The 23,208-nt window shown below is 42.5% G+C and overlaps 1 protein-coding gene across 13 annotated transcripts in view; it reads right to left on the bottom strand.

Moving 5' to 3' along the window:
* The window catches only part of LOC132892046 (plakophilin-4-like), a 412,882-nt gene that overhangs the window by 68,245 nt on the left and 321,429 nt on the right, over nucleotides 1-23,208 (bottom strand). For all 13 annotated transcript variants that reach the window (XM_060930383.1, XM_060930384.1, XM_060930376.1 and 10 more), the window contains 2 exons: nucleotides 22,592-22,796; nucleotides 1,911-2,043 (listed from right to left, as the gene is read on the bottom strand). In XM_060930383.1, coding sequence (XP_060786366.1) covers nucleotides 1,911-2,043; nucleotides 22,592-22,796 — 338 coding nt within the window. The remainder of the gene's footprint in view (nucleotides 1-1,910; nucleotides 2,044-22,591; nucleotides 22,797-23,208) is intronic.

Raw genomic sequence — 23,208 nt, 5'->3', positions numbered from 1 at the left:
TGCCAGGTGAAGATAATCGCTATCCAAACATCTGGCCTTTTTCTCGGAACACGTGGCGCTCTCGTGCGGAACAATCCTACTGAGTAAAGGCCAATGTTTGGAAATTGTGCATTTATCTGTGATATTTAACAAATACAGCGTATAAATTAGATCACTGCGAGATGTGTGTACACAGCAAATGTGTGTAATTTATTTATGCACAGTGCTGTGCGGATATCACTGCGGTGATCGAGAGAGAGACACGGTTCCAGAAAAAAACCAAAACAACAAACCAACAGTTTCCGAGCAAAGGCATGTGCAGAGCTCGGAGGGAAACAAAACCCCGCAATATCCTGAGATGTGGCTGGGCAAATCTCTAAAAGCTCAGGGTGGAGCTAGACTTTGACTGAACTTTTCACTGTTAACATTCTGAGCAGGATGGAGATCAGATATCTGAGCATGGCAGAGGGGAAGCGTCAGGGCCTTCTAGGCCTTCAGAGAAGCCCAAACATATCAGCATTTCACAGGTTATATTTCATTTCTTTCATTCTTTCATAATTTCATTATAATTATTCTCTTCTAATTCGGCCTCGTTTTCTATCAAATTTGCTTCAGAAACCAAAGGGCATTTACTGTCCTGAAAACATTAAAATCGAGTTATCCAGTGAGATTGTTTTGTTTGGTGTCTCGAGGCTGAGAAGAGTTTCGAGCTGCTCACTCACTGGTTAGGACTTCATTGCTGGGACAGGAGGCTATGTCAGTGTATGTTTATGTAGGAAGTGACAGATGAATTAACCAATCAGATTTTGATTTATAGTGGGAGGGACCAAAAATGCATCATCCTAGACCTTCGAAGGCCAACGTGAGCTTAACCACTAATGCCCCTTTTCCACCAAAGCAGTTCCAGGGCTGGTTCGGGGCCAGTGCTTAGTTTGGAACCGGGTTTTCTGTTTCCACTGAACAAAGAACTGGCTCTGGGCCAGAAAAAACAGTTCCAGGGTAGCACTAACTCTTTGCTGGGCTAGAGGAAAGAACTGCTTACGTCAAGACCAACAACAATAGCAAGACCGCAAGAGGGCGCCATTTCTGATCCCAATGAAGCACCGTAAAGCCGGAAGCAGCAGCTGTACAAATGCGAAGTCATCCATTATTGTTGTTGTTGCTGCTTCTTCTTCTTCTCCTCAGTGTTGTTGTTGCTTCCATGTTCACGCCAAGGTTTATGCAAATGCGCGACGTAACTGACGTATACAGTGACGTAATGATGTGGCTCCCCTTAGCACCCCAAGCTATGGAAAAGCAAACTGGTTCTCAGCTGGCTCACAAGTTGAACGAGTTATGAACCAGCACCAGCACTGGCCCCGAACCAGCCCTGGAACTGATTTGGTGGAAAAGGGGAAGAATTGACGCCGTCAGTGCAGCAGTGAAGTCACCTTCCAGCCGGTGTAGCGTTCATCAGTAGTGTTAGTGAATGCTAATAAAGCGGTCAAGCCAGTGCTATTGAGATCAAGCAGCACGAGCTAACGACTTGTCTATTTTTCACTCAGACTTAAGTATTCATTTTCGTCATGTAAACTTAATGAGCTACTTTTAAAATCTACATCAGCAGCTACACACAATGGAGCGAGCTGGCAGCCTGATGCTAATCCCTTACAAAATCCTTCATCCTGTTGCTTTTTTTGGTGTCTGGTGAAGTTTTGGCTGAGCTCAAGTCCCAGCTCTAATAGTAACAGCTCAACACTGGAGCATGGACTTGCACAGAAATGTACAGAAAACACTCAGGTATGCGTAAAGATTAAAGGATGATCATAATTTCTGTGTATGTGAAGACGTAGCTGAAAACAGTGTGTGTTTTTGAATCTAACTTTCATTTGTATAACCGAGTAATACTTCCGTGTTGCTTATTATTCACTTCATGTGTGTGTGTATATTACCTCTGCCTTAATGTGGTTATCTCCAAAACACAGATGCTGAAGGTAAGCTGCAGCGTTGGCCTGCACAGAGGGGAACTGATGCTGCAGCATGTGAATCACTTCTGGCAACTCTGGGTCCCGCCACGCAAACTCTCTGAAACACAACACACATGTCCTTTAAAGATCGATAGACAGCACAAGATCATGCAAAAAAAAACAAAAAAAAAACCTTTTTTATACTTACAAATAAAACATGAATGAAAAAAACAATTGAGTACTAAAAAACACATGTAATCACAAAGAAAAAGAAAATGACCCACTGCCATGAAAACACTAAAATGCACACAACATGGACCAGAGTGTGTCGGTGTGTGTGTGTGATGTAGAGTTTGCATGGTCCAAAGCCAGCCCTGAAATGTACCTTTGACAAATGATAACTACAAGCAGAAGGCCATTCTGTATGAGCTCAAGGTGAATAAAAATAACTCCATCACAGGGGATCCTGCCTGATCTGGCAACGCTGCAAGTGACGCTCGCCCAGCTTGAGTAAAAGGGATAGAGTCTTTTTATTCTAACCACATTTTGTATATTTATTTGACCTTCAGGGTGAAATTCAAATGAAGTTTTGAAAACTACATTTCAGTGCTAGAGGAATGAGTCTTGAGAAGTCGAGTTTTGATTGATATCACCGATTGTGGCTTTTTTTTTTTAATGTAAGAAAGTTATTTTGTGCTTCCTAGGGCAATATCTGCAGGAGGTATGAGAAGCCTGTTGAAAATAAGGGTGCTTTCAGACCAAAAGCAGTTGGTGTGCACCAAACAGTCCATTCGAACCAAAAGCTCTTAGTTCGGTTCGTTTTCGTCAGTGTGAAAGCATCAGTTGCACGCGGGTGCGCACTAAATCAACCGGACCGAGACCTCCAAAAAGGGCTGGTCTTGGTCCACTTGATTCCACACCAAATGTCAACCTCTGGTGCGGTCCCTCTGGTGAGAACGCGAACCTGGACCAACTCAGGAGTTTCAATTAAATTGACATTACAACAGTGCAGATGTTTCAGCTGTGTCAGGGTGCAGGCACTTACAGATGCAAACACAGGGGAGAGCAGGCTAACGGACTATAGCCTACCTTATGGGTCTTTGGAAAGGTGCTTGTCTCATCATCAGCAGGACAGCATTGGTGAAAATAGCGCGTCTCCTCTGCCTGAAATGACGCGCTATATGCCTTCGGCAAATCCAATATATCTGAAGATTGTTCTCCAGCTGCAGCCGTGACTCATTCCGGAACTGGATATTTTGCCAGAAATGGGTAATGTTGACGATATAAAAAGCAAGGACCAGCGCAAGAAACAGTGTGCGAATGTGTCGCTCCATTGTGAAAGTCCAAATTGGCGCTTATTTCCACCGGAAGATGACGAAATGTCATTCAGACCAATTTGGTTCGTTTGCATGTGTGAAAGCGGACCACACGCAGTCTGTATGCTGCAATGTAACAATTTTACTGCCTGGTGCGGACCAAATAATCAAACTAGTGGTGTGAAAGCGCCCTAAGACAAGTTGGACTAAATTAGTGACCTGCGCAGGATCTTCACCCTGAAGACCAAAATAGACCAGATCAAAACAGACCAGACCAAAATAGACCAGACCAGAACAGACCAAAATAGACCAGACCAAAACAGACCAGACGAGACCACAATAGACCAGACCATAATAGACCAGACCATAATAGACCAGACCACAACAGACCAGAACAGACCAAAATAGATTAGAATAGACCAGACCAGAACAGACCAGAATAGACCAGACCAAAACAGACCAGACCAAAATAGACCAGACCAAAACAGACCAGACGAGACCACAATAGACCAGACCATAATAGACCAGACCACAACAGACCAGAACAGACCAAAATAGATTAGAATAGACCAGACCAGAACAGACCAGAATAGACCAGACCAAAACAGACCAGACCAAAATAGACCAGACCAAAACAGACCAGACCACAATAGACCAGACCACAACAGACCACAACAGACCAAAATAGATTAGAATAGACCAGACCAGAATAGACCAGACCAAAATAGACCAAAATAGACCAGATCAGAACAGACCAAAACAGACCAGACGAGACCACAATAGACCAGACCAAAACAGACCAGACCATAATAGACCAGACCATAATAGACCAGACCATAATAGACCAGACCACAACAGACCAGACCAAAATAGATTAGAATAGACCAGACCAGACCAAAACAGACCGGACCAGAACAGACCAGAATAGACCAGACCAGAATAGACCAGACCAAAACAGACCAGACCACAATAGACCAGACCAGACCAAAATAGACCAGACCAGACCAAAACAAAATAGACCAGATCAAAACAGAGCAAAATAGACCAGACCAAAATAGACCACAATAGACCAGACCAAAACAGATCAGACCAAAACAGATCAGACCAGACCAAAATAGACCAGAATAGACCAGACCAAAATAGACCAAAATAGACCAGACCAAAATAGACCAGAATAGACCAAAATAGACCAGACCAAAACAGATCAGACCAGACCAAAATAGACCAGAATAAATAGACCAGACCACAATAGACCAGACCAAAACAGACCAGAATAGACCAGACCAAAATAGACCAGACCCTTTCTTCATCCCAAAGGAAATTAAGGCATCAAGTAGCTTATATGACATGTACATAAAATGTGGTTTGAATAAAAAGACTCTATCCCTTTTTCTCAACCTTTAGTGAGCTTCACTTGCAGCGTTGCCAGATCAGGCAGGATCCCCTGTGATGGAGTTATTTTTATTCACCTTGAGCTCATACAGAATGGCCATCTGCTTGTAGTTATCATTTGAGAAGACGAAGAACAACAACAACGTTATTAATCACACATAGACTTGTGAAATTTCTCTCTGCTTTTAACCCATCTGAAGCAGTGAACACACACATGCAAGCAATGAGCACACCCACACACACGCGCCCAGAGCAGTGGGCAGCCATGCTACAGCGCCCAGGGATTACAGTTGGGGGTTAGGTGCCTCGCTCAAGGGCACCTCAGCCTAAGGCTGCCCCATGTTAACCTAACCGCGTGTCTTTGGGAGAAACCGGAGCACCCAGAGGAAACCCACATAGACACAGGGAGAACATGAAAACTCCACACAGAAAGGCCCCCGTTGGCTACTGGGCTCGAACCCAGAACCTTCTTGCTGTGAGGTGACAGCGCTAAACTAACCACTACACTACCGTGCCGCCATAAAAACAAGACTAGCTGGACTAAATGAGGGACCTGCGCATGGTGTACCCTGCCTTTCATCTGAAGACAGCTGGGATTGGCTTCAGCTTCGCCCACGACTCTGTCTGAACACTTAGATGTCCCCAAGGGTTATGAATCGATTCTATGCAGGTCTTTCTTTTTTGCTGTAGAAAGTCATGATGGTGTCTGACAAAAGGCTTGACTTCTCTTGTCAGTCGTGTTCACGCTGTAGATCAGCTCTAGCGTATGACCGTGCAACAAAGTGGGTGGGGTTAGTTGGAGAAGATGAAGGTTTATTTATGTTTTCAGATGAGAGAAAGCTGGAAAAATTGCACACCATGCTTTTCTCTCGACTCTTTTGCACCGGTTTCACCCATCCAAACCGTGCTACTTACCCTACATACTCAGTATATCCAACAGGGGCTAGCACACCGACATGCAAAAAATCCCAGGCGGTTATCAAGTCTCAATAACCACGAGTATGTTAAGGCCGTTATACTTAATTACACTTAAAATGAAGAATGTCAAACCTACTTTGAGTTATTTCGATTCATTTCAATCTAAATTACCTTTCCTTGTTCGTGCTGCCACGGAAACAACAAATCCTCTCATAATTCTGCTCCTGGCAGCAGCACAGAAATTCAAGTAGTTGGTGGGAAATCAAACTGTCTGTCAACTCAAATGCAATAAAAAACAATTTCTCCACTTTACTTCTGTCTATAAGGTGACATTTAATGGTGCCTTCTCAGCAATACAGCAGCTGGTGGGATGATCAGAGAATGGAATTTGCTCAATATTGCTGGTAATCTTATTTTAGGTCTACAAATAGCCACGGCTGCTGGGCAAACAAGGCTCTCTGCAGTCAGATTTCCCCTCCACACTGGTCACGGAGTCTTCTTCCTCAACTAGCCCAGCTACACGTTATGTACTACGGTATATTATACGGACCAGTGTTTTACTGGGAAATACATCAATCGTATTTTTCGTACGAGCTCCATCCAGGACATGGAGAACCAAAAACCCGTGATTTTCTTTTTTTTGCGCAAAACTGTGACAAATCTCTATTGCCCCTTTTCCACCAAAGCAGTTCCAGGGCTGGTTCGGGGCCAGTGCTTAGTTTGGAACTGGGTTTTCTGTTTCCACTGACAAAGAACTGGCTCTGGGGCCAGAAAAAACGGTTCCAGGCTAGCACCAACTCTCTGCTGGGGCAGAGGAAAGAACCGCTTACGTCAGTGGGGGGGCGGAGTTGTTAAGACCAACAACAATAACAAGACCGCGAAAGATCGCCATTTTTAAGTGACGAGAAGCAGCAGCTGTACAAACGCGAAGTCATTTATTATTATTATTGTTGCTGCTGCTGCTTCTTCCGTGTTGTTTTTGCTTCGATATTCGCGCCAAGGTTTATGCAAATGTAGCAACGTAACTGACGTATACAGCGACGTAATGACGTGGCTTCCCTTAGCACCGCGAGCTATGGAAAAGCAAACTGGTTCTCAGATGGCTCGCAAGTTGAACGAGTTATGAACCAGCACCAGCACTGGCCCCGAACCAGCCCTGGAACTGATTTGGTGGAAAAGGGGTATCAATAACACTCGTGAGAAAATCGATGAATTGTTTTGATAAATTTGGGTACGTTTTGTTTGTGTGTCGATATAATTAAAAGGAAATCGCATGTTTGAAGATATAGAGTTTATCTTCATGTGTTGAAAAACTCACATTTTTCAGACAAAATACATTGCGGATCTGAGTGACATATTTCCTGATATTTCACTCCGATGACGTCGCTCCCAGTGTTTTCCTGCTGACTAGACGCGTGTTGTCAAAATGGCAAACTGGTTCAAAATTAAACTTCTTTTGATTAACTTGCATTTTTTTGTACGGATGTGTCCAAATGACATAAAGAACATTATGTTATTCTTTATGTTACACGGTGGCGCGAAGATATGAAGTTTATCTTCTCGTGTTGAAAAATATTTCGCTTGTTTGCTTCACTCATCCATTCACCACTCCAAGATAAAATTCATATCTTCATGTAACCGTGTAATATCCCCCCCACCCACCACCACCACCCATCCACACAATGCACTGGTGCATGGAGCACCCGGTTTTCTGGAGTGTAGTAATGTCTCAAATCAAACACTAACCTTTTACATCAGACAGAAATGACAAAATCACCCTGTAGTGCCTTCGCTTCACTGAACTGCAACAAACTCCACAGGAACAAGCACTACATTTAAAAACCAAAACACCGAGATTACAGTTTTGCTTCTGATTTACATCCAGTGCGCAGTAGAGTTCTGGCTTGGTACTACAACTTTTCATGAACATTTAGACGGAGAAGAGAAGAAGACAAGAGATGATTAGAGGCGAGGAGAGAAGACGGGTAGAGGAGAAAAGAGACAAGAGTACAGAGATGCAAGAGAGGAGAGGAGAGGAGAGGAGAGGGGAAGAAAGGAGAAGGGAAGACATCAGAAGAGAGGAGAGAACAGGAGAGAAGAGAAGATGGGAGAAGATAAGAGGAGAGGAGAGAAGATGATAGAGTAGAAGAGAAGGGAAGAACAGAAGATGAGAGAAAGGGATGAGGATAGAGGATGAGAGCAGAGAAAATGGGAGGAGAGGAGAGGAGAGAAGAGGAGAGATGAGGACAGAAAATGAAAGAGAAGATGGGAGAAGAGAAGAGAAGAGAAGAGGATAGAAAATGAGAGCAGAGAAGATGGTAGCAGAGGAGAGAAGATGAGATGAGAGGATGAGAGCAGAGAAGATAGGAGAAGATGAGAGAACAGAAGAGGATAGAAAATAAGAGCAGAGAAGATGGGAAAAGATGAGAGAAGAGAAGATGGGAAAAGATGAGAGGAGAGGAGAGAAGAACAGGGGAGGAGAAGAGGAGAGAGGAATATAGAAGATGAGAGAAGAGAAAAGCAGAGGACGGAAGATGAGAAGGGAAAATGAGGGAAGAGAACCGGAGAGTAGAGAAGATGGGGAAAAGAAGAGAAGATGAAAGAAGAGAAGAGCAGAGCCGTTTCTCGGTGTACTGCACTAAAAGCATGCAAACTGTGCCATTTGTGCAGCAGCTACTGAGCATATTTAGATCTCACACAAGCACATGCCAGCGTCCTCAAGTTGTGACCTGATTTCATTTGTGTGTGTGTGTGTGTGTGTGTGTGTGTGTGTGTGTGTGTGTGTGTGTGTGTGTGTGTGAGTTAGTTCTGAAGCAAGCTATACAGTCAACGTGGAGCTGTAGTCTTGCTGCCGAAAGAGAGAGAGGGAGGGACGGAGGGAGGGAGGGAGAGAGAGAGAGAGTGGAGTGATCTCAGTTGAAGAGTCACATGAAAGAAGTTCAGGAGGTTTAGAAGTAGACCGGGTTTTGTCGAAGTGACTGAATGAGGGGTTTCTGTAGTCAGGAAAGGTTTTGTACTTCTGATGACATGAAGGTGAAATCTGCAGGATCTTCTGTTTGATGTGATGTGCTGTGATGTGCTGGAGGGTTCTGTGTGTCCTGAAAGTTCTGTGCGGTTGTCCATCTCTACCATGAACTCTAATTTTACTTCACTATAAAAACAGCACTGTGCGGCACTCCAGTGTGAATGAGAATCTCGTCTAACCACACCTTTTAACCAGACCGTCAGTGACGGCGTAGCTCACTCCGGCCCCGGCTACTCCAGAAGGAACCATCTAAAGTGGGACACCTTATGGGCGCAATAAATGTCACAGGCTATATACAAGCTATTGAGGTATTTCACTCACGTGACCAAGTCATGTGATGCCGCCATTTTGGACGGCACGGCTCGAATCAGTTTGAATGCGAGGAAGGCGACAAACGAAAAACATAAAAGAAAAAGGAGCGAGATGCAGAAAACACCTTCGCTATCCAGCGACGTAGGGCATTTACAGGGCGAGCAGAGGGAGAGGTATTTGCAAAAATTGAGGTTAGCAGGCTTAGAGAACGACGTTTACCTGCTTCCACCAGGATTGTTCACTGACGTACGGAAGTACACGAAGCCCTCGTCTTTACCTGACTTCGGCCCACATTAAAAACCCATCGCCATAAGAGTTTGGATACCTACAGATATTTTGTATCAGGCTGGGTAACATGCCTACATCAGCGGGTCGTCCCTGGAGCCGGTGGTCGCCATCTTATTACAGCTAAGGTTTGTTCACATTTTCATTTACTTTTGGTCCTCAGGATAAACAAAATGTTATTAAATGTCATTGAAATAACTTCTTAGTCTGTTGAGACATGGCCCGTTATAAATTTGCTGTTACCAGGCAATGATGAAGAACTGTATTATTAGGGTCGGTGTAGTTGTAGCAGTGTATTAGCAACTAGCTGTTAGCACTAGCTAATGTCAACAACATCATAGCTAGTATGTTACTGTAGCAATGTTTTACGTTCAGTCATTTGGATGACTGTTAAAACCTTTCAGTCTCAAGTTTTTCCTTTACTGGATTTACTAGTTTACTGAGCTAGCGCGCTCGGGCAAGCTGGGAGCTAGCGCGCGCGCTAGCCTGCCGGCCGGCCGGCGCGCACACTAGCTCAGTAAACTAGTAAATCCAGTAAAGGAAAAACTTGAGACTGAAAGGTTTTAACAGTCATCCAAATGACTGAACGTAAAACATTGCTACAGTAACATACCAGCTACTGTTGTTGACATTAGCTAGCTTGACGTTCAAAATGGCGGACACCGGGGCGTCACGTGACCCTGTGACGTCAGGTGAAATACCTCAATATATAGAAGCGATATCCACCCTAGGAATACCGACCTATTTACCAGAAACAATCCAAAACGGCGAGGAATTGACTGAGAAGAAGCGATTTTTTTTTTTTGGTTGAACTGCTGTTGAACATTAAGGCTTAATTAGACCCCGTCCACACGTAGCCGGGTATCTGCTAAATCGAAGATATTTTTCTACGTTTTGGCCTGTCATCCACATGAAAACACATCAAAACCGAATATTTAAAAAACCTCCGGGCAAAGTGAAGATTTTTGAAAACTCCATGTATGCCTTTTCGTGTAGACAGAGATAACCGGAGTTTTGCGTTTTAGAACGTCACAATCTGCACCAAAAAAATGACAACAAATCTGCCCTGACATCAAACATGCGACCTTTGTTTGCTGCAGAAGCCAGATTAAGCATGGACAAAGAGTAATGGATCGGAGTAGTGCCTTGAAAGCGTTAATTATTGTGCAGGTGCTATTTACATGTTTAATTTTAGAAGCCCAACTACTGACAAGATTCCCAATCAACGTTTTCTTGCGTCTTTTGAAGTTTATACTCCAAAATTGTTTAGAAGCAATTCTGTCTCCGAGTATGTCCAGATGAACGAGCTTGGTGCCATGTTTTATGTTTAGGCGGAAGTGACGCCAACAGAGGGCTATTCTGATGTGATTAGGGGGTAGGATTTGGGGAAATAATGCCATCTACAGGTTTGGAATGCTTATGAATGTGATTGAAAACGCAGATGTTCGGTTATGTGTGGAAGGGATTTTTTTCAAAGACGAGGTGGTGTGGATAAAACATTTTTATAAACGGGGGGGGGGAAATGTTCGGTTTTAAAAATACCCAGCTACGTGTGTACATGGCCTTAGTCCATGACTTCATTAATAATTGTAACGAAGCAAAATCTGGGTAGAAGTTCTATGCACCCTAGGGACCCCTACCTTCATGCCAGAAAGAATCAAAATTAGTGAAGAATTGAGGGAGAGGAAGCGATTTGTGTGGAAACTGCTCATTAGGTATTGACTGATTAATTACTCCATATCTTCATTATTAATTGCAATTATGCAAATTTGGGTAGAAGCTACAGTATATGCAACCCAAAAAGAACAAAAATCAGTGAAGAATTGAGAGAGAAGAAGCAAATTTTGTGAAATGTGGACGACGCCGGCCGGACGACACATGACGGCATAAACTCATCACCTGTCGGCTGGATTCCACGTGCACAGATGGTCACAACGGCACTAAATATATACGAGAGAGATGTAGGATCACATGCCGAGATTTGTGCGAGTGAAATGATCATGAAAACAGAGTCCTCAATATCTTGCAGTGTCTCGGCTCGGATTCTTATCCAGTGTTTACACAGCATGAAGGAACACTGACTGTATTCCAAAGGACTGCAGCCATGAAGGTTTCATCTAATGTCGTAATAAAGTGCAAATCAGACTGCAGTGAAATCGATACTTTTGGTTTGTTTGTTATTTAGTTTGACATTGCAGATAATGAAAGCAAAAAAGGAACGTGCAGAGCCGAAAATGTACTGATTTACTGGTCAGAGAGAGATACAGCAGTGGAGAACAGCAAATGAACTCTTGCAAAGTACATGTAGAAACGACAAAAATCACCCGACCACAGAGAACACAGGAACTAGAGCGGCGGCTACAATTATCGACACCTTAATGATCTTTCGGCTGTTGCAAAAGTAGAAAAGACTTTCAATACGTAAATTGTGCATGAAAAATTACTCAAACTTCCACTGGAAAAAAATGAGTTGATTCCCGATTACTTAGCGTATCAGATCACGTGACACCTTTGTCCACAGTTATCGACACCGTTTCACAATTATCAGCAACTTTGTCCACAGTTATCGACACCGTTTCACAATTATCAGCAACTTTGTCCACAGTTATCGACACCGTTCCACAATTATTGACACCTTTGTCCACAGTTATCGACACCGTTACACAATTATTGGCACCTTTGTCCACAGTTATCAACACCGTTCCACAATTATCGGCACCGTTTCACAATTATCGACACCTTTGTCCACAGTTATCGACACCGTTACACAATTATTGGCACCTTTGTCCACAGCTATCAACACCATTCCACAATTATCGACAACTTTGTCCACAGTTATCGACACCGTTCCACAATTATCGACAACTTTGTCCACAGTTATCAACACCGTTCCACAATTATTGGCACCGTTCCACAGTTATCGACAACTTTGTCCACAGTTATCGACAACATTCCACAATTATCGGCACCTTTGTCCACAGTTATCGACACCGTTCCACAATTATCGGCACCGTTCCACAGTTATCGACAACTTTGTCCACAGTTATCGACAACTTTGTCCACAGTTATCGACAACGTTCCACAGTTATTGACAACTTTGTCCACAGTTATCAACACCGTTCCACAATTATTGGCACCGTTCCACAGTTATCGACAACTTTGTCCACAGTTATCGACAACATTCCACAATTATCGGCACCTTTGTCCACAGTTATCGACACCGTTCCACAATTATCGACAACTTTGTCCACAGTTATCGACAACATTCCACAATTATCGGCACCTTTGTCCACAGTTATCGACACCGTTCCACAATTATTGGCACCGTTCCACAGTTATCGACAACGTTCCACAATTATTGACAACTTTGTCCACAGTTATCAACACCGTTCCACAATTATCGGCACCGTTCCACAGTTATCGACAACTTTGTCCACAGTTATCGACAACATTCCACAATTATCGGCACCTTTGTCCACAGTTATCGACACTGTTCCACAATTATCAGCACCTTTGTCCACAGTTATCCACACCGTTCCACGATTATCGGCACCTTTGTCCACAGTTATCCACACCGTTCCACAATTATCGACAACTCTGTCCACAGTTATCAACATCCAGATAATTATTTTTTAAAATCAGTATATGGTATTAAGTTAACAAAATATAGTTTTTATTTAAAATTTGTTTTACACAGACTCATATTTAGTACAAAATATTTTATATAAATATATGGCTGTTGGTGTTTACGTAAATGAAGTAATTCTTATGTTTGTAAACAAATGAACTGATAATGTTTAACCTGCGTCAGAAAATCTTTGTTCCACTTTCTAATTATTTTCGTAGATCACATTTTGTTAATCATTCGTTGTTGTTTGTATTAATTTCTAGTTTTGTCGTTTACCAATAAATGTCAACAGGCGATTGAGATCGTAACCACATGACAATCCAGGTCAAAGGTCGCATGTCATTCCTCCAACCAAAATATAAAATGTCTACTGATATTGTAATATGTGGTAGATATTTACAACAAACTGAAAAAAATAATATTTTCTGAATGGAATAGAAAAATCTGAATATTTCAAGCATGTAATTTTTTATATGCTCGGAATTTAATTCTGGTCTAATTCTATTTATTGAAATCAGATTCCAAATAAACATTCCATTCTGTTATGAATCAGAAAAATATTGTAAATCAGCACTTTTAAAATTTTTTTTTAAAGTACTTCATCTACTTCAACAATGTTACACAAAGATCGATCCATAACAGTTGTAAATGTCCCTTAATCCCACAGGGTGTTGATAATGATGGACACCTCACGTGACTCTCAAACGCGCGTTTACATACAAAATGGCGGCTGTCAAATGAAAAGTAAGAAACAAAGTAGGTTTCGACAAGGAGATCATGAAATGTCGGTGAATTTGATCAGTAAAAACACGTCCATGATCTTTCCACCGTGCTCACCTGCGATGATAACGTCTGGGTTTTCCTAAAATTACTGATCGTGCTGAAAAAAAATTCCATCTCAGGTAACGAGCTGTGTCATCAGACGACAAGATCAAAGGGCGAGGCGGGTCTTCCGGTTGATTACTTAACCAATAATAACTATTGGAACTGAAACTCACTTTTGTAAGATTGTTTTTTATTGGTAAATCTGAAAAGGTGTTGATAATTCTGGACTGTCGATAATTGCTCTAGCGATCCATAAATTATGAGATAATTCTATGATAAATAACTAGACCTGTGTTTATTTTCTCGCCGTCCTTTGGCTCAACAGTTTGTGCTTTGTGGATTAGTTTAGTCCCTTTACAAAAATTCGACCTCTAAGTCAAAATACACGTCGCGTTTGGTTCCGTTCCCGCAGTCGGCTTGATTCAGAGCAATGAAAATGATCCAGAGTTCTGTCACAACCCAGCGAGAAGACAAACGGACCAGGGTTTGAGTCCAACTGACCTTAAAACACCCTTCAATTATGTTATAATTACACGATAAAATTAGCAAACTGTTGTGCAGCTGTTCGTCGTTCCTGATTATCAGGACTAGGCTCTGTGTGTGAGAGAGAGATGGAGGCAGTGATGTTGTAGGCTGCAGTATAAAGGACAGTCCTAAGAGGGTGTGAATGATGAACTGATATCCCCAGGCAGGACGTATGGTGGAAAAAACAAGCCGACTTTCCTAAAAAGGCAAGCTCTTCTCATCACAATCAACCTGGAGCCACACTGCATTTACCCTGCTGTGATTTAGACACACACGAACACACACTTCCCCAGTGAGCACTTAGTCTTACATTCTATAAATCTCTCTGAACGGAGCCGTCTCTTGCCCCGTTACACAGTATGGTCACGGCAGGAGTCTTACGCTTTTATTCCACCTTTTTGCGTTCTGTATAAAACATCCGAATGTGGAACAGGGGCCCCGTGCTGCTCCATGTCTGAGCCAGGACGACTGGCGGTAGGTAACAAAGCCAGAATCAACATCTGTGTAAAAGGGACAGCTGGCACGGCGGGACAGGGGTGCACCGTTTCAGACCTCAACGAGCTTCTTTCTGAGACCAGCACAAATTCAAATGTCTCCGTCTACAGTGTCTACGGGTGTTTTCACACCTGGTCCCCTTTAAAGGAACCAGACTCAGTCCTCTTTAAGTGGACCAAAAAGTGGACCAACAGAAAAAGAACTCAGTTCTTTTTGTGTTCACACTGTGAATTTATTACAAAGATGACTGGGTTCTCTTTCTGGTCCAGTTAAGCTTTGATGGGGCCTCAGTCCTCTTTCTGTTCACACCAGGTCCTCTAGAGCCCTCAGACCCCCAGTGCATGGAATTCTGGGTAATTTTCTCTTGAATCAAAATGTCTGCTGCCATGCTTGCCCTGCTGTATTCTTTGATCAAAATAGTGCGGATTAAGGAAAATAAATTGATAATATTATATGTTTATAAATATTTATATATTATATTAATATATATATATATATATATATATATATATATATATATATATATATATATATATATATATATATAAAATATAGTTATATTATTGTGGCTGACTCATCAGTCAGTAAGTTCAGAGAACTGTAAAGCGGCTGTGGTAAGTTCCAAAAGGAAGTTGAGTTTCCCTGCTACAGTCAGGTGACCAACTACGGCAAACGAAGAAGGTTAAACTACAGTGAAAAAGGCGAAGTGAACCCGGTGCGCTTTTTGTTCACAATGTGCAGATTAGGCGAACCGTACCGTTGATTTTTAGCGAACCGTACTGAGACCACCTCCTGAGGTGGTCTCAGTTCGGTTCGCTTTAAAGGGGTCTGGGTACGGTTCGAGTGTTCACATATGCGCCAAAAATGCTGAGTCATCGATCTGAGTTCGGTTAGATGGCTGAAAGGGACCAAGTGGGAAAACACCCTAAGGTCCGTTCTGACTCAAACCCCTTCCTACTTGCATGAGTCTCTCCACTCCTCTTTTCCTCGTTACCTTTCACTGATTCTGATTCTCTCTCTCTCTCGCTCTTTCTCTCTCCATTTGCAAGCGCAGTTGTGTGACACTTTTTTCCTTCTGAGAAGCTGGCTATATAACAAACATGTTGTATATACGTTTTATTTATTTTATCCACATTCACTGGATATGAGCAATCGGACACTCTGATTGGCTACTCTACTACGAGGATATCAGCTCATATACCGTGAGTAGAGAAAAACAAAATGGCAGCGTGCATCAAGTCAGATATATCACTTTGTTATCAAGTATGTAAAAGAAACAGAAACAGCTAAAAAATAAAAAATAGCCCCCTGCCCCCATATCGCCTGTTCCACATTCCAGCCCAGTCGGTGGCGCCAAACCACCAAAAACACTAAGAAGAAGAAGAAGAAGAAAATGGCGGAGTGCGTTGCTGAACCAACCGAGGATGAAATAAAAACTCTACTCGAAAACAAAACCCCAAAAAATACAAAAAAAAAGCCAACTAAATATGGAATGAAAGTATTTGATGGTAAGAACGTATCTTTTTTTATTTTTCAAGAATTATCATCACATTTTTCATAAATCGCTCCTGTCATTTCGCCGGTTTGTTTACATTCTAAGCGGAAATGATTTTGCTGGACGTTTTGTATAATGTTTTTATTTATTGAATTTGCAAAAAATAAAAATAAAAATGCTCCGTTTCTCAAAATCCAGTGAATCTCGTCATACATGGATTATAGTTGACTCGGTGCTACGCGCCTCGTCGGCTATCAGCTCATGTACGACTCGATTTCGTGGAATAACTGATAATGGCTAACCAACCGGACATGGTAGTGGTGGACAAACAGGAGAACAAGGCTGCGGTGACTGATGTGGTAATACCAAGTGACAATAACATCAGGAAAAAGGAACTTGAGAAGCTCGAGAAATATCAAGGGCTGAAAGAAGAGCTAGACAAGATGGAGAAGATGAAGACAACAGTGGTCCCTGTGGTGATCGGAGCCCTCGGTGCAGTGACCCCCAAACTGGGAGAGTGGCTCCAACAGATCCCAGGAACAACATCCGAGATCTCTGTCCAGAAACGCGCAGTCTTGGAACAGCTAAGATACTGCACAGAACCCACAAACTCCCAGTATTGGGGATTCTTTTATATGAATAAATAAAAGGCTGTGACTTCCCTTAAACCTGAATTATTTAATGGAAATGATTCCAGGTTCGGCGGCACGGTGGTGTAGTGGTTAGCGCTGTCGCCTCACAGCAAGAAGGTCCGGGTTCGAGCCCCGTGGCCGGCGAGGGCCTTTCTGTGCGGAGTTTGCATGTTCTCCCCGTGTCCGCGTGGGTTTCCTCCGGGTGCTCCGGTTTCCCCCACAGTCCAAAGACATGCAGGTTAGGTTAACTGGTGACTCTAAATTGAGCGTAGGTGTGAATGTGAGTGTGAATGGTTGTCTGTGTCTATGTGTCAGCCCTGTGATGACCTGGCGACTTGTCCAGGGTGTACCCCGCCTTTCGCCCGTAGTCAGCTGGGATAGGCTCCAGCTCGCCTGCGACCCTGTAGAACAGGATAAAGCGGCTAGAGATAATGAGACGAGATGAGATGAGATTCCAGGTTCATGTGATACTCAGTAACTCTGTGTTTGGAGAGTGGTATAAACGTGCACGGCTAACAGAAACGCCATGACACTCAGCTCGCCCGCCGTTGTTTTTAAAGCAAAGCCGGTATGCTTGGTGATATTTATATTTCTGATGCATAGATACATCACCGTAAACCCCGATGCTCTGTTATGACATGTAACGGTCGCAGAATGACACCTTGAAACATATTTATTGAAAAAAAAAAAAACACACACACGGGCAAATTCATGTGGTTTTATTTGGTACTGTGTAAATCACTCGAGCTGGAATATTGAGGTGTCTTCTTTATGGCAATATTACGTAATGTGTAAGTAAAAAAGCAGACTGTGTGGGTGTGTATGAAAACTGTGTGTTTGGCTGCTTTAAACCAGCTGCCTGTGTCAACACACACACAAACTGTGAACAGCACACACACTGTGCAAGGTCAGGGAAATTGAGGCAAGTGGGTCAAGAAAAGGGAGGAGAAAACACACACATCCACTCTCTCTCTCTCTCTCTCTCTCTCTCACACACACACACATCTTTCTTTGCCATGCGGAGAAGAGACTGAGCAGTGTGGGAATCCACAGTAAAGGGGCCAGACATGAGGCTCAGTGTTTAAATGCTTGGCCCCCTGCCTGGCGCACTCCAGAGTGAAAGGAGGGAATACGACAGTGTTGAGTCAGCGCCAGGCTAAAACAGCCCAGTAAGCAGGAGCAGCATTCCCCCCCACCCCACACACTTTTCAACCTTCACTAAAGAAGAGGTTTGTGTTTACCTCTAAACAGCCTCCTATTATTTATTTAATTTTTTTTTGCACAAGTGTTGTCAAGAATAACACACAAAGAACCATGCTTTTGTACAGGAAGAAAAACACCTACCCATGCTGTGTGCTGTGGTGCGTTACCAAGTTACAAAGTGCTGACACCTGAGCGCTGACTCCTTCCAATACTTTTCTTGCTAAACACCACATTTTATTATTATCCATATTTGGATGGAATAAAAACACGCATTCTATTCCCTTCTAGCAGGTTTAATTCATTTGATTCGATAGCATGTTAGCATATCGCTTATCCTACATGTATTACGTCACTCCACCTAATAGAGAACGAGCGTTGAATATGGTTTACGATATTGCATGGCTGTCAAGACAACATCACGTCACACGTCGGAGCGGATGCGAATATCCAACGAGAAAGTTTTCTGCTGCGTACGTGCACAAGCATTTCTGTGCTCGCCAGGAAAGAGAAAGACGCTGTGAACACCTGAAAGGCTGCCAAAACTTCATTATATATTCTTCATGCATATTTAGAAGAGAAAAACAGACCAACGGACATCTAAAAACTGGAAGAGAGACACGTCGGAAACGTAAAGCTTCAGTGCTAGCGAGCGGCTGTGACAATTTGTAAACAAACATGGCTGCCAGGTTTGCGTCGTTAAATATGGAAGATTTAGAGAGAATTTTGAAAGAGAAAGAAGCGCTGAACACCTGAAAGGCTGCCAGAACTTCATTAGATATTCTTCATGCATATTTGCAAGAGAAAAACAGACCAACGGACATCGAAAAACTGGAAAAGAGCGCAATAGCGGAAATACTGTCAAAGTTCTACTTGGAGGTGAGGAAAAGTGACGGAGACTTGAATTATAAGTATTGGATCAGAATCAGCACTGGATATTGGTCAGTCACATCCTGTTCTTAAACTTTTTATAAAATCTATAATTGTTCTATTGGACATGTTTGTCTAATAATAATAATAATAATGATAATAACAGTAAAAATAGGTGCCCTATGGGTCCATGTGGCTGCTGCTTATAAATAAAATAGTTTTCTGATCCCATGTCCATACAGTAAATATCACATATACACTACCGTTCAAAAGTTTGGGGTCACTTTGAAATGTCCTTATTTTTGAAAGAAAAGCACTGTTCTTTTCAATGAAGATCACTTTAAACTAATCAGAAATCCACTCTATACATTGCTAATGTGGTAAATGACTATTCTAGCTGCAAATGTCTGGTTTTTGGTGCAATATCTCCATAGGTGTATAGAGGCCCATTTCCAGCAACTCTCACTCCAGTGTTCTAATGGTACAATGTGTTTGCTCATTGCCTCAGAAGGCTAATGGATGATTAGAAAACCCTTGTACAATCATGTTAGCACAGCTGAAAACAGTTGAGCTCTTTAGAGAAGCTATAAAACTGACCTTCCTTTGAGCAGATTGAGTTTCTGGAGCATCACATTTGTGGGGTCGATTAAATGCTCAAAATGGCCAGAAAAATGTCTTGACTATATTTTCTATTCGTTTTACAACTTATGGTGGGAAATAAAAGTGTGACTTTTCATGGAAAACACAAAATTGTCTGGGTGACCCCAAACTTTTGAACGGTAGTGTATACAGTACATGTTATCAATGATCCTCGCCTCATCTCTTGCAAGCATCACCAAGCTGTGAGCAGCATCAGGGCTTGGAGTATTTTGGTTCCCAATTTTGTTTACTGTGTTTTTTATTCAAAATCCAGTGCTGTGAACTCGATCTATTTTCAAAATCGTAAGAAAGAAAGCAAGCACTCGTTCATGAATCGTCTTAGAAGCGTTATTTAGTACGAATGAGCACATTTTGTTTCACAAGTGTAGTGTAAAGACTCTAAAGTAAAAAATAAAATAAAAGAAAGCGAATAGCAGAAGTTTGATATCGGCTTTTCAATATACGTGCCAAAAAGCTCAAAATAACTTACGAAAACCCTTCATTTGACCTTTCAGAAGGACCAAACAAAAGCTGTGATAATTAAAAGGTAAATTTTCTTAAAATAAACACCACTTACTTGATATCGAATCGGTAGTCTTGGCGAACCACGAGGTGAATTTCGTTTGTCTTTTTATCTGCCGATTATCTTCCGATGCTACGACGTTATAACGAGGTTTCTCTTATTTCGTTTCTGGTTCTGATCGGTTCCGAAGTTTATCAAGAAGTAGAACGGGTAATCGAACTTGATCAGGATAAGTGCTGATTGGTTACGAAGTTTCGCTATTGTCAGGGCCGGCTCTCGGTCCTTGGCTGCCCTAGGCGAGATTGAGTTTTGGCGCCCCCCCCGCCCCCCCCAAGAAAAAAAACCCTCTAATAACATCTAAATAAATAATCACTCTATTCTATTACTATTAAACAATGTATGGTGCATGGACAATAAACAAGAAGTCATTTTTATCTTTTTCATTATTGTTATTATTGTTATCATTATTAACATAAAGTGTCACAAAGTAAAATGACCACACAAATTCAATACATATCTCCATATAATGGGCAAAAACTCTTCCGCACCCTGTTCAAAGTGTAGTGCATGGACAATAAACAAGAAATTATTTTTAGTTTCTTTTTTGCTATTAAAAGTTAAGTCATCTCTGAAGAATTAACAAATTAAATGAATAAAAAATTCTACAATTCTAAATTGTGCAAACTTAAGCACCCTGTTAGGACATCAGTAGGCTGTATTTTCAAACAAAAGTGCTATTATGGGTACTTTGTTATTGAAGTCTATTGCTGTTTGCATCTAGTTAGCTAGGCAGACATTGATTCAGGCGTCTAAAATATTCATTTGCCACTATAATGGTTGATATGAGAGATTAGATCAGACTTACCTCTATACTTGGCTCTATTTGTTTCTTCCTGTAGCCTTCGTTTGCGCCCTTGCGCACCCGAGAGTTTGGATTTCTTCATTTAAGCACTTGTAGTCTGGGCTACTTTTTGCAGTGGATAGCCATTCTTATTCCCCGATGAACACCGCTCCCCCCGCCCCCCTTATAACCTATCATTGTGCATTTTTAGTAGGCATAAGGAAATCACCGACCACTACTGCGTAGGCTACACTTGTTTTTCAACCTTTTTGAGCCAGGGCGCACTTTTTTCAATGAAAAAATCTCAAGGCACATCACCAATAGAAAATGTTGACTGAAACTAAAACGCTGTTGCCAATATTTACAATATACAGTCATTCTATAATTTTCCACGGTACACTTGGTGATCTCTCACGGCACACTAGTGTTCCGCGGTACTAGAGTTCGGCAGCACAGTGGTTGAAAACACTGTACACCACTGATGCACTTGGTAACATCTCCATTCAATAACTCCATCCCTCCTTTTTGGTGGGGTTTTGGTCGCCCTTGGCGCCCCTGGGCACACTGCGCTCTAGGCAATTGCCTAGGTCGCCTGTAGCAATCGCCGGCTATGATTACATGGCCAAAACAGAGAATAGCCGCGGATGCGCACTTGCGCGCCTGAAGACACGCTATAGACAGGGCGAACCACTGTTGAGCACTTATTGTTTCATGATTAACAACCACCACCACACCCCACCCCGCTTTTTTTTTTGACAAATCGCACCCTGACTACATGCTTTGCTGTACAATTAAATTATGCTAAGGCATTATAATGCTAACTCGTTTTCAGAATAGTGGAAGTCATAATTTTTCTCCCCCCGTTTCTGCGCCCCTGGATGGACGCAGCGCCCTCAGCATTTGCCTATATTGCCTATGCCACGGGCCGGCTCTGGCTATTGTTACACTCATTCTAACAACACGATGACATCGCGGCTTCACCACTCGTTCTTGTGCACCTTTGATAACGCCGTTCTGGTGATTGTAATGCTTACGCACAGTGCGCTATTGTTACGCTCATTCTTACAACACGATGACATCATGGCTCCTGCCTCGCTTTGCCTCTGCGAGGCTTTTGTCGTGGTATCTCAGATACATTCCATTCAGCTACTCGTCTTCGACTTGTTCGGTATCATGCTAGCTGAATGGAATATATCTCATAGACCACTCAACGCCAGCCAATATTATTCAATTATATCTGTTCGTTATTATGGCGCTGCGCCGTGTATGAGCCGTTACTATAGGAACAATAACGTCTGAGCTGCTGTTAGACGAGAATAACGGATCTTCTGACCAGCCTAATTACAGAGTTTAACTGTACTGTGGTATAAAAATACATAACCCATCATCATATCATCTATTACCTCTCCTTCCACACTCTTAGCTTTCAACAAACATAGAAAAGCTCTAGACGCCAACTAGCAACTCTATTCATCTCCACCACCTCATCATGACTGACGAGTGACTTTTTCCCCCTCACATTGTTTATTCAGTCCTGTTGTGCACAATTCATCAGATTCTTTGACTTAAAAAGAGACAATTACCGTAGTATTCTTGCAAAATCGTCCATCGAAATGCAACGACCTTGACTCAGAATGTGTTCTCATGTTTCAGTAGGTCACTGTGTACAAATTAGTGGCAATAAATTATTTAAAAAAAAAAAAAACCTTTTCAGTGTCTGAAAAGTCAGAGTCGTGTGTTTGTACCTGGGGTCTTTCTGAATACTGTCGATGGAGGGAGAGCGAATGGCTCGTTCGTCGATGCCGATGGCGTGCCGGGTGAAACTGCCGCCGTCAGACGGTCGGTACGGGCCAGAGCGGTACGAGTCCGAGTACGTCACTGCTGTGTAGTTGCTTCTTTGGTACGTCATGTTGCTGCGCTGGCTGGAGCTCCTCTGCAGGTTCCCCACACCTTTGAGGAAAACATGGAAACGTGACTTTTATTGGAACAACGTTCTATCAGAACCATAGCACAGACAGCGAGAGGTTGTGCTGTGTGAGAAAATGCCTCAAGAGAGCTGACGGTGAAAGTGTGTCTGCACGAGTGGGTGTGTGAATGTCTGAGATTTAACAGCCTTTTCGACACACGCACAGTTATTCCCTCAATCTGGAAGACATTAGTGCTGCTGAATCCCGTAGTAAACACCATGCACTTTCTGCCAGACGGACTTCTCGTTATTTTCACGTACAGGAAATGTACAGAATAGTTTTGTCAGGTTCTATTTCTGCAGACATGTATTACAGGGCCGACGACTGATATTTCCACTGACGTTCTCCATCAGCGACACCTGTAACTAGGATAAGACGCGATCCTGCACAGCCCT

The sequence above is a fragment of the Neoarius graeffei genome, chromosome 9 (genome assembly GCF_027579695.1).
Source record: "Neoarius graeffei isolate fNeoGra1 chromosome 9, fNeoGra1.pri, whole genome shotgun sequence".
Taxonomy (NCBI): domain Eukaryota; kingdom Metazoa; phylum Chordata; class Actinopteri; order Siluriformes; family Ariidae; genus Neoarius; species Neoarius graeffei.
The sequence above is the reverse complement of the archived record's forward strand: the minus strand, read 5'-3'. Positions and strand labels throughout refer to the sequence as shown.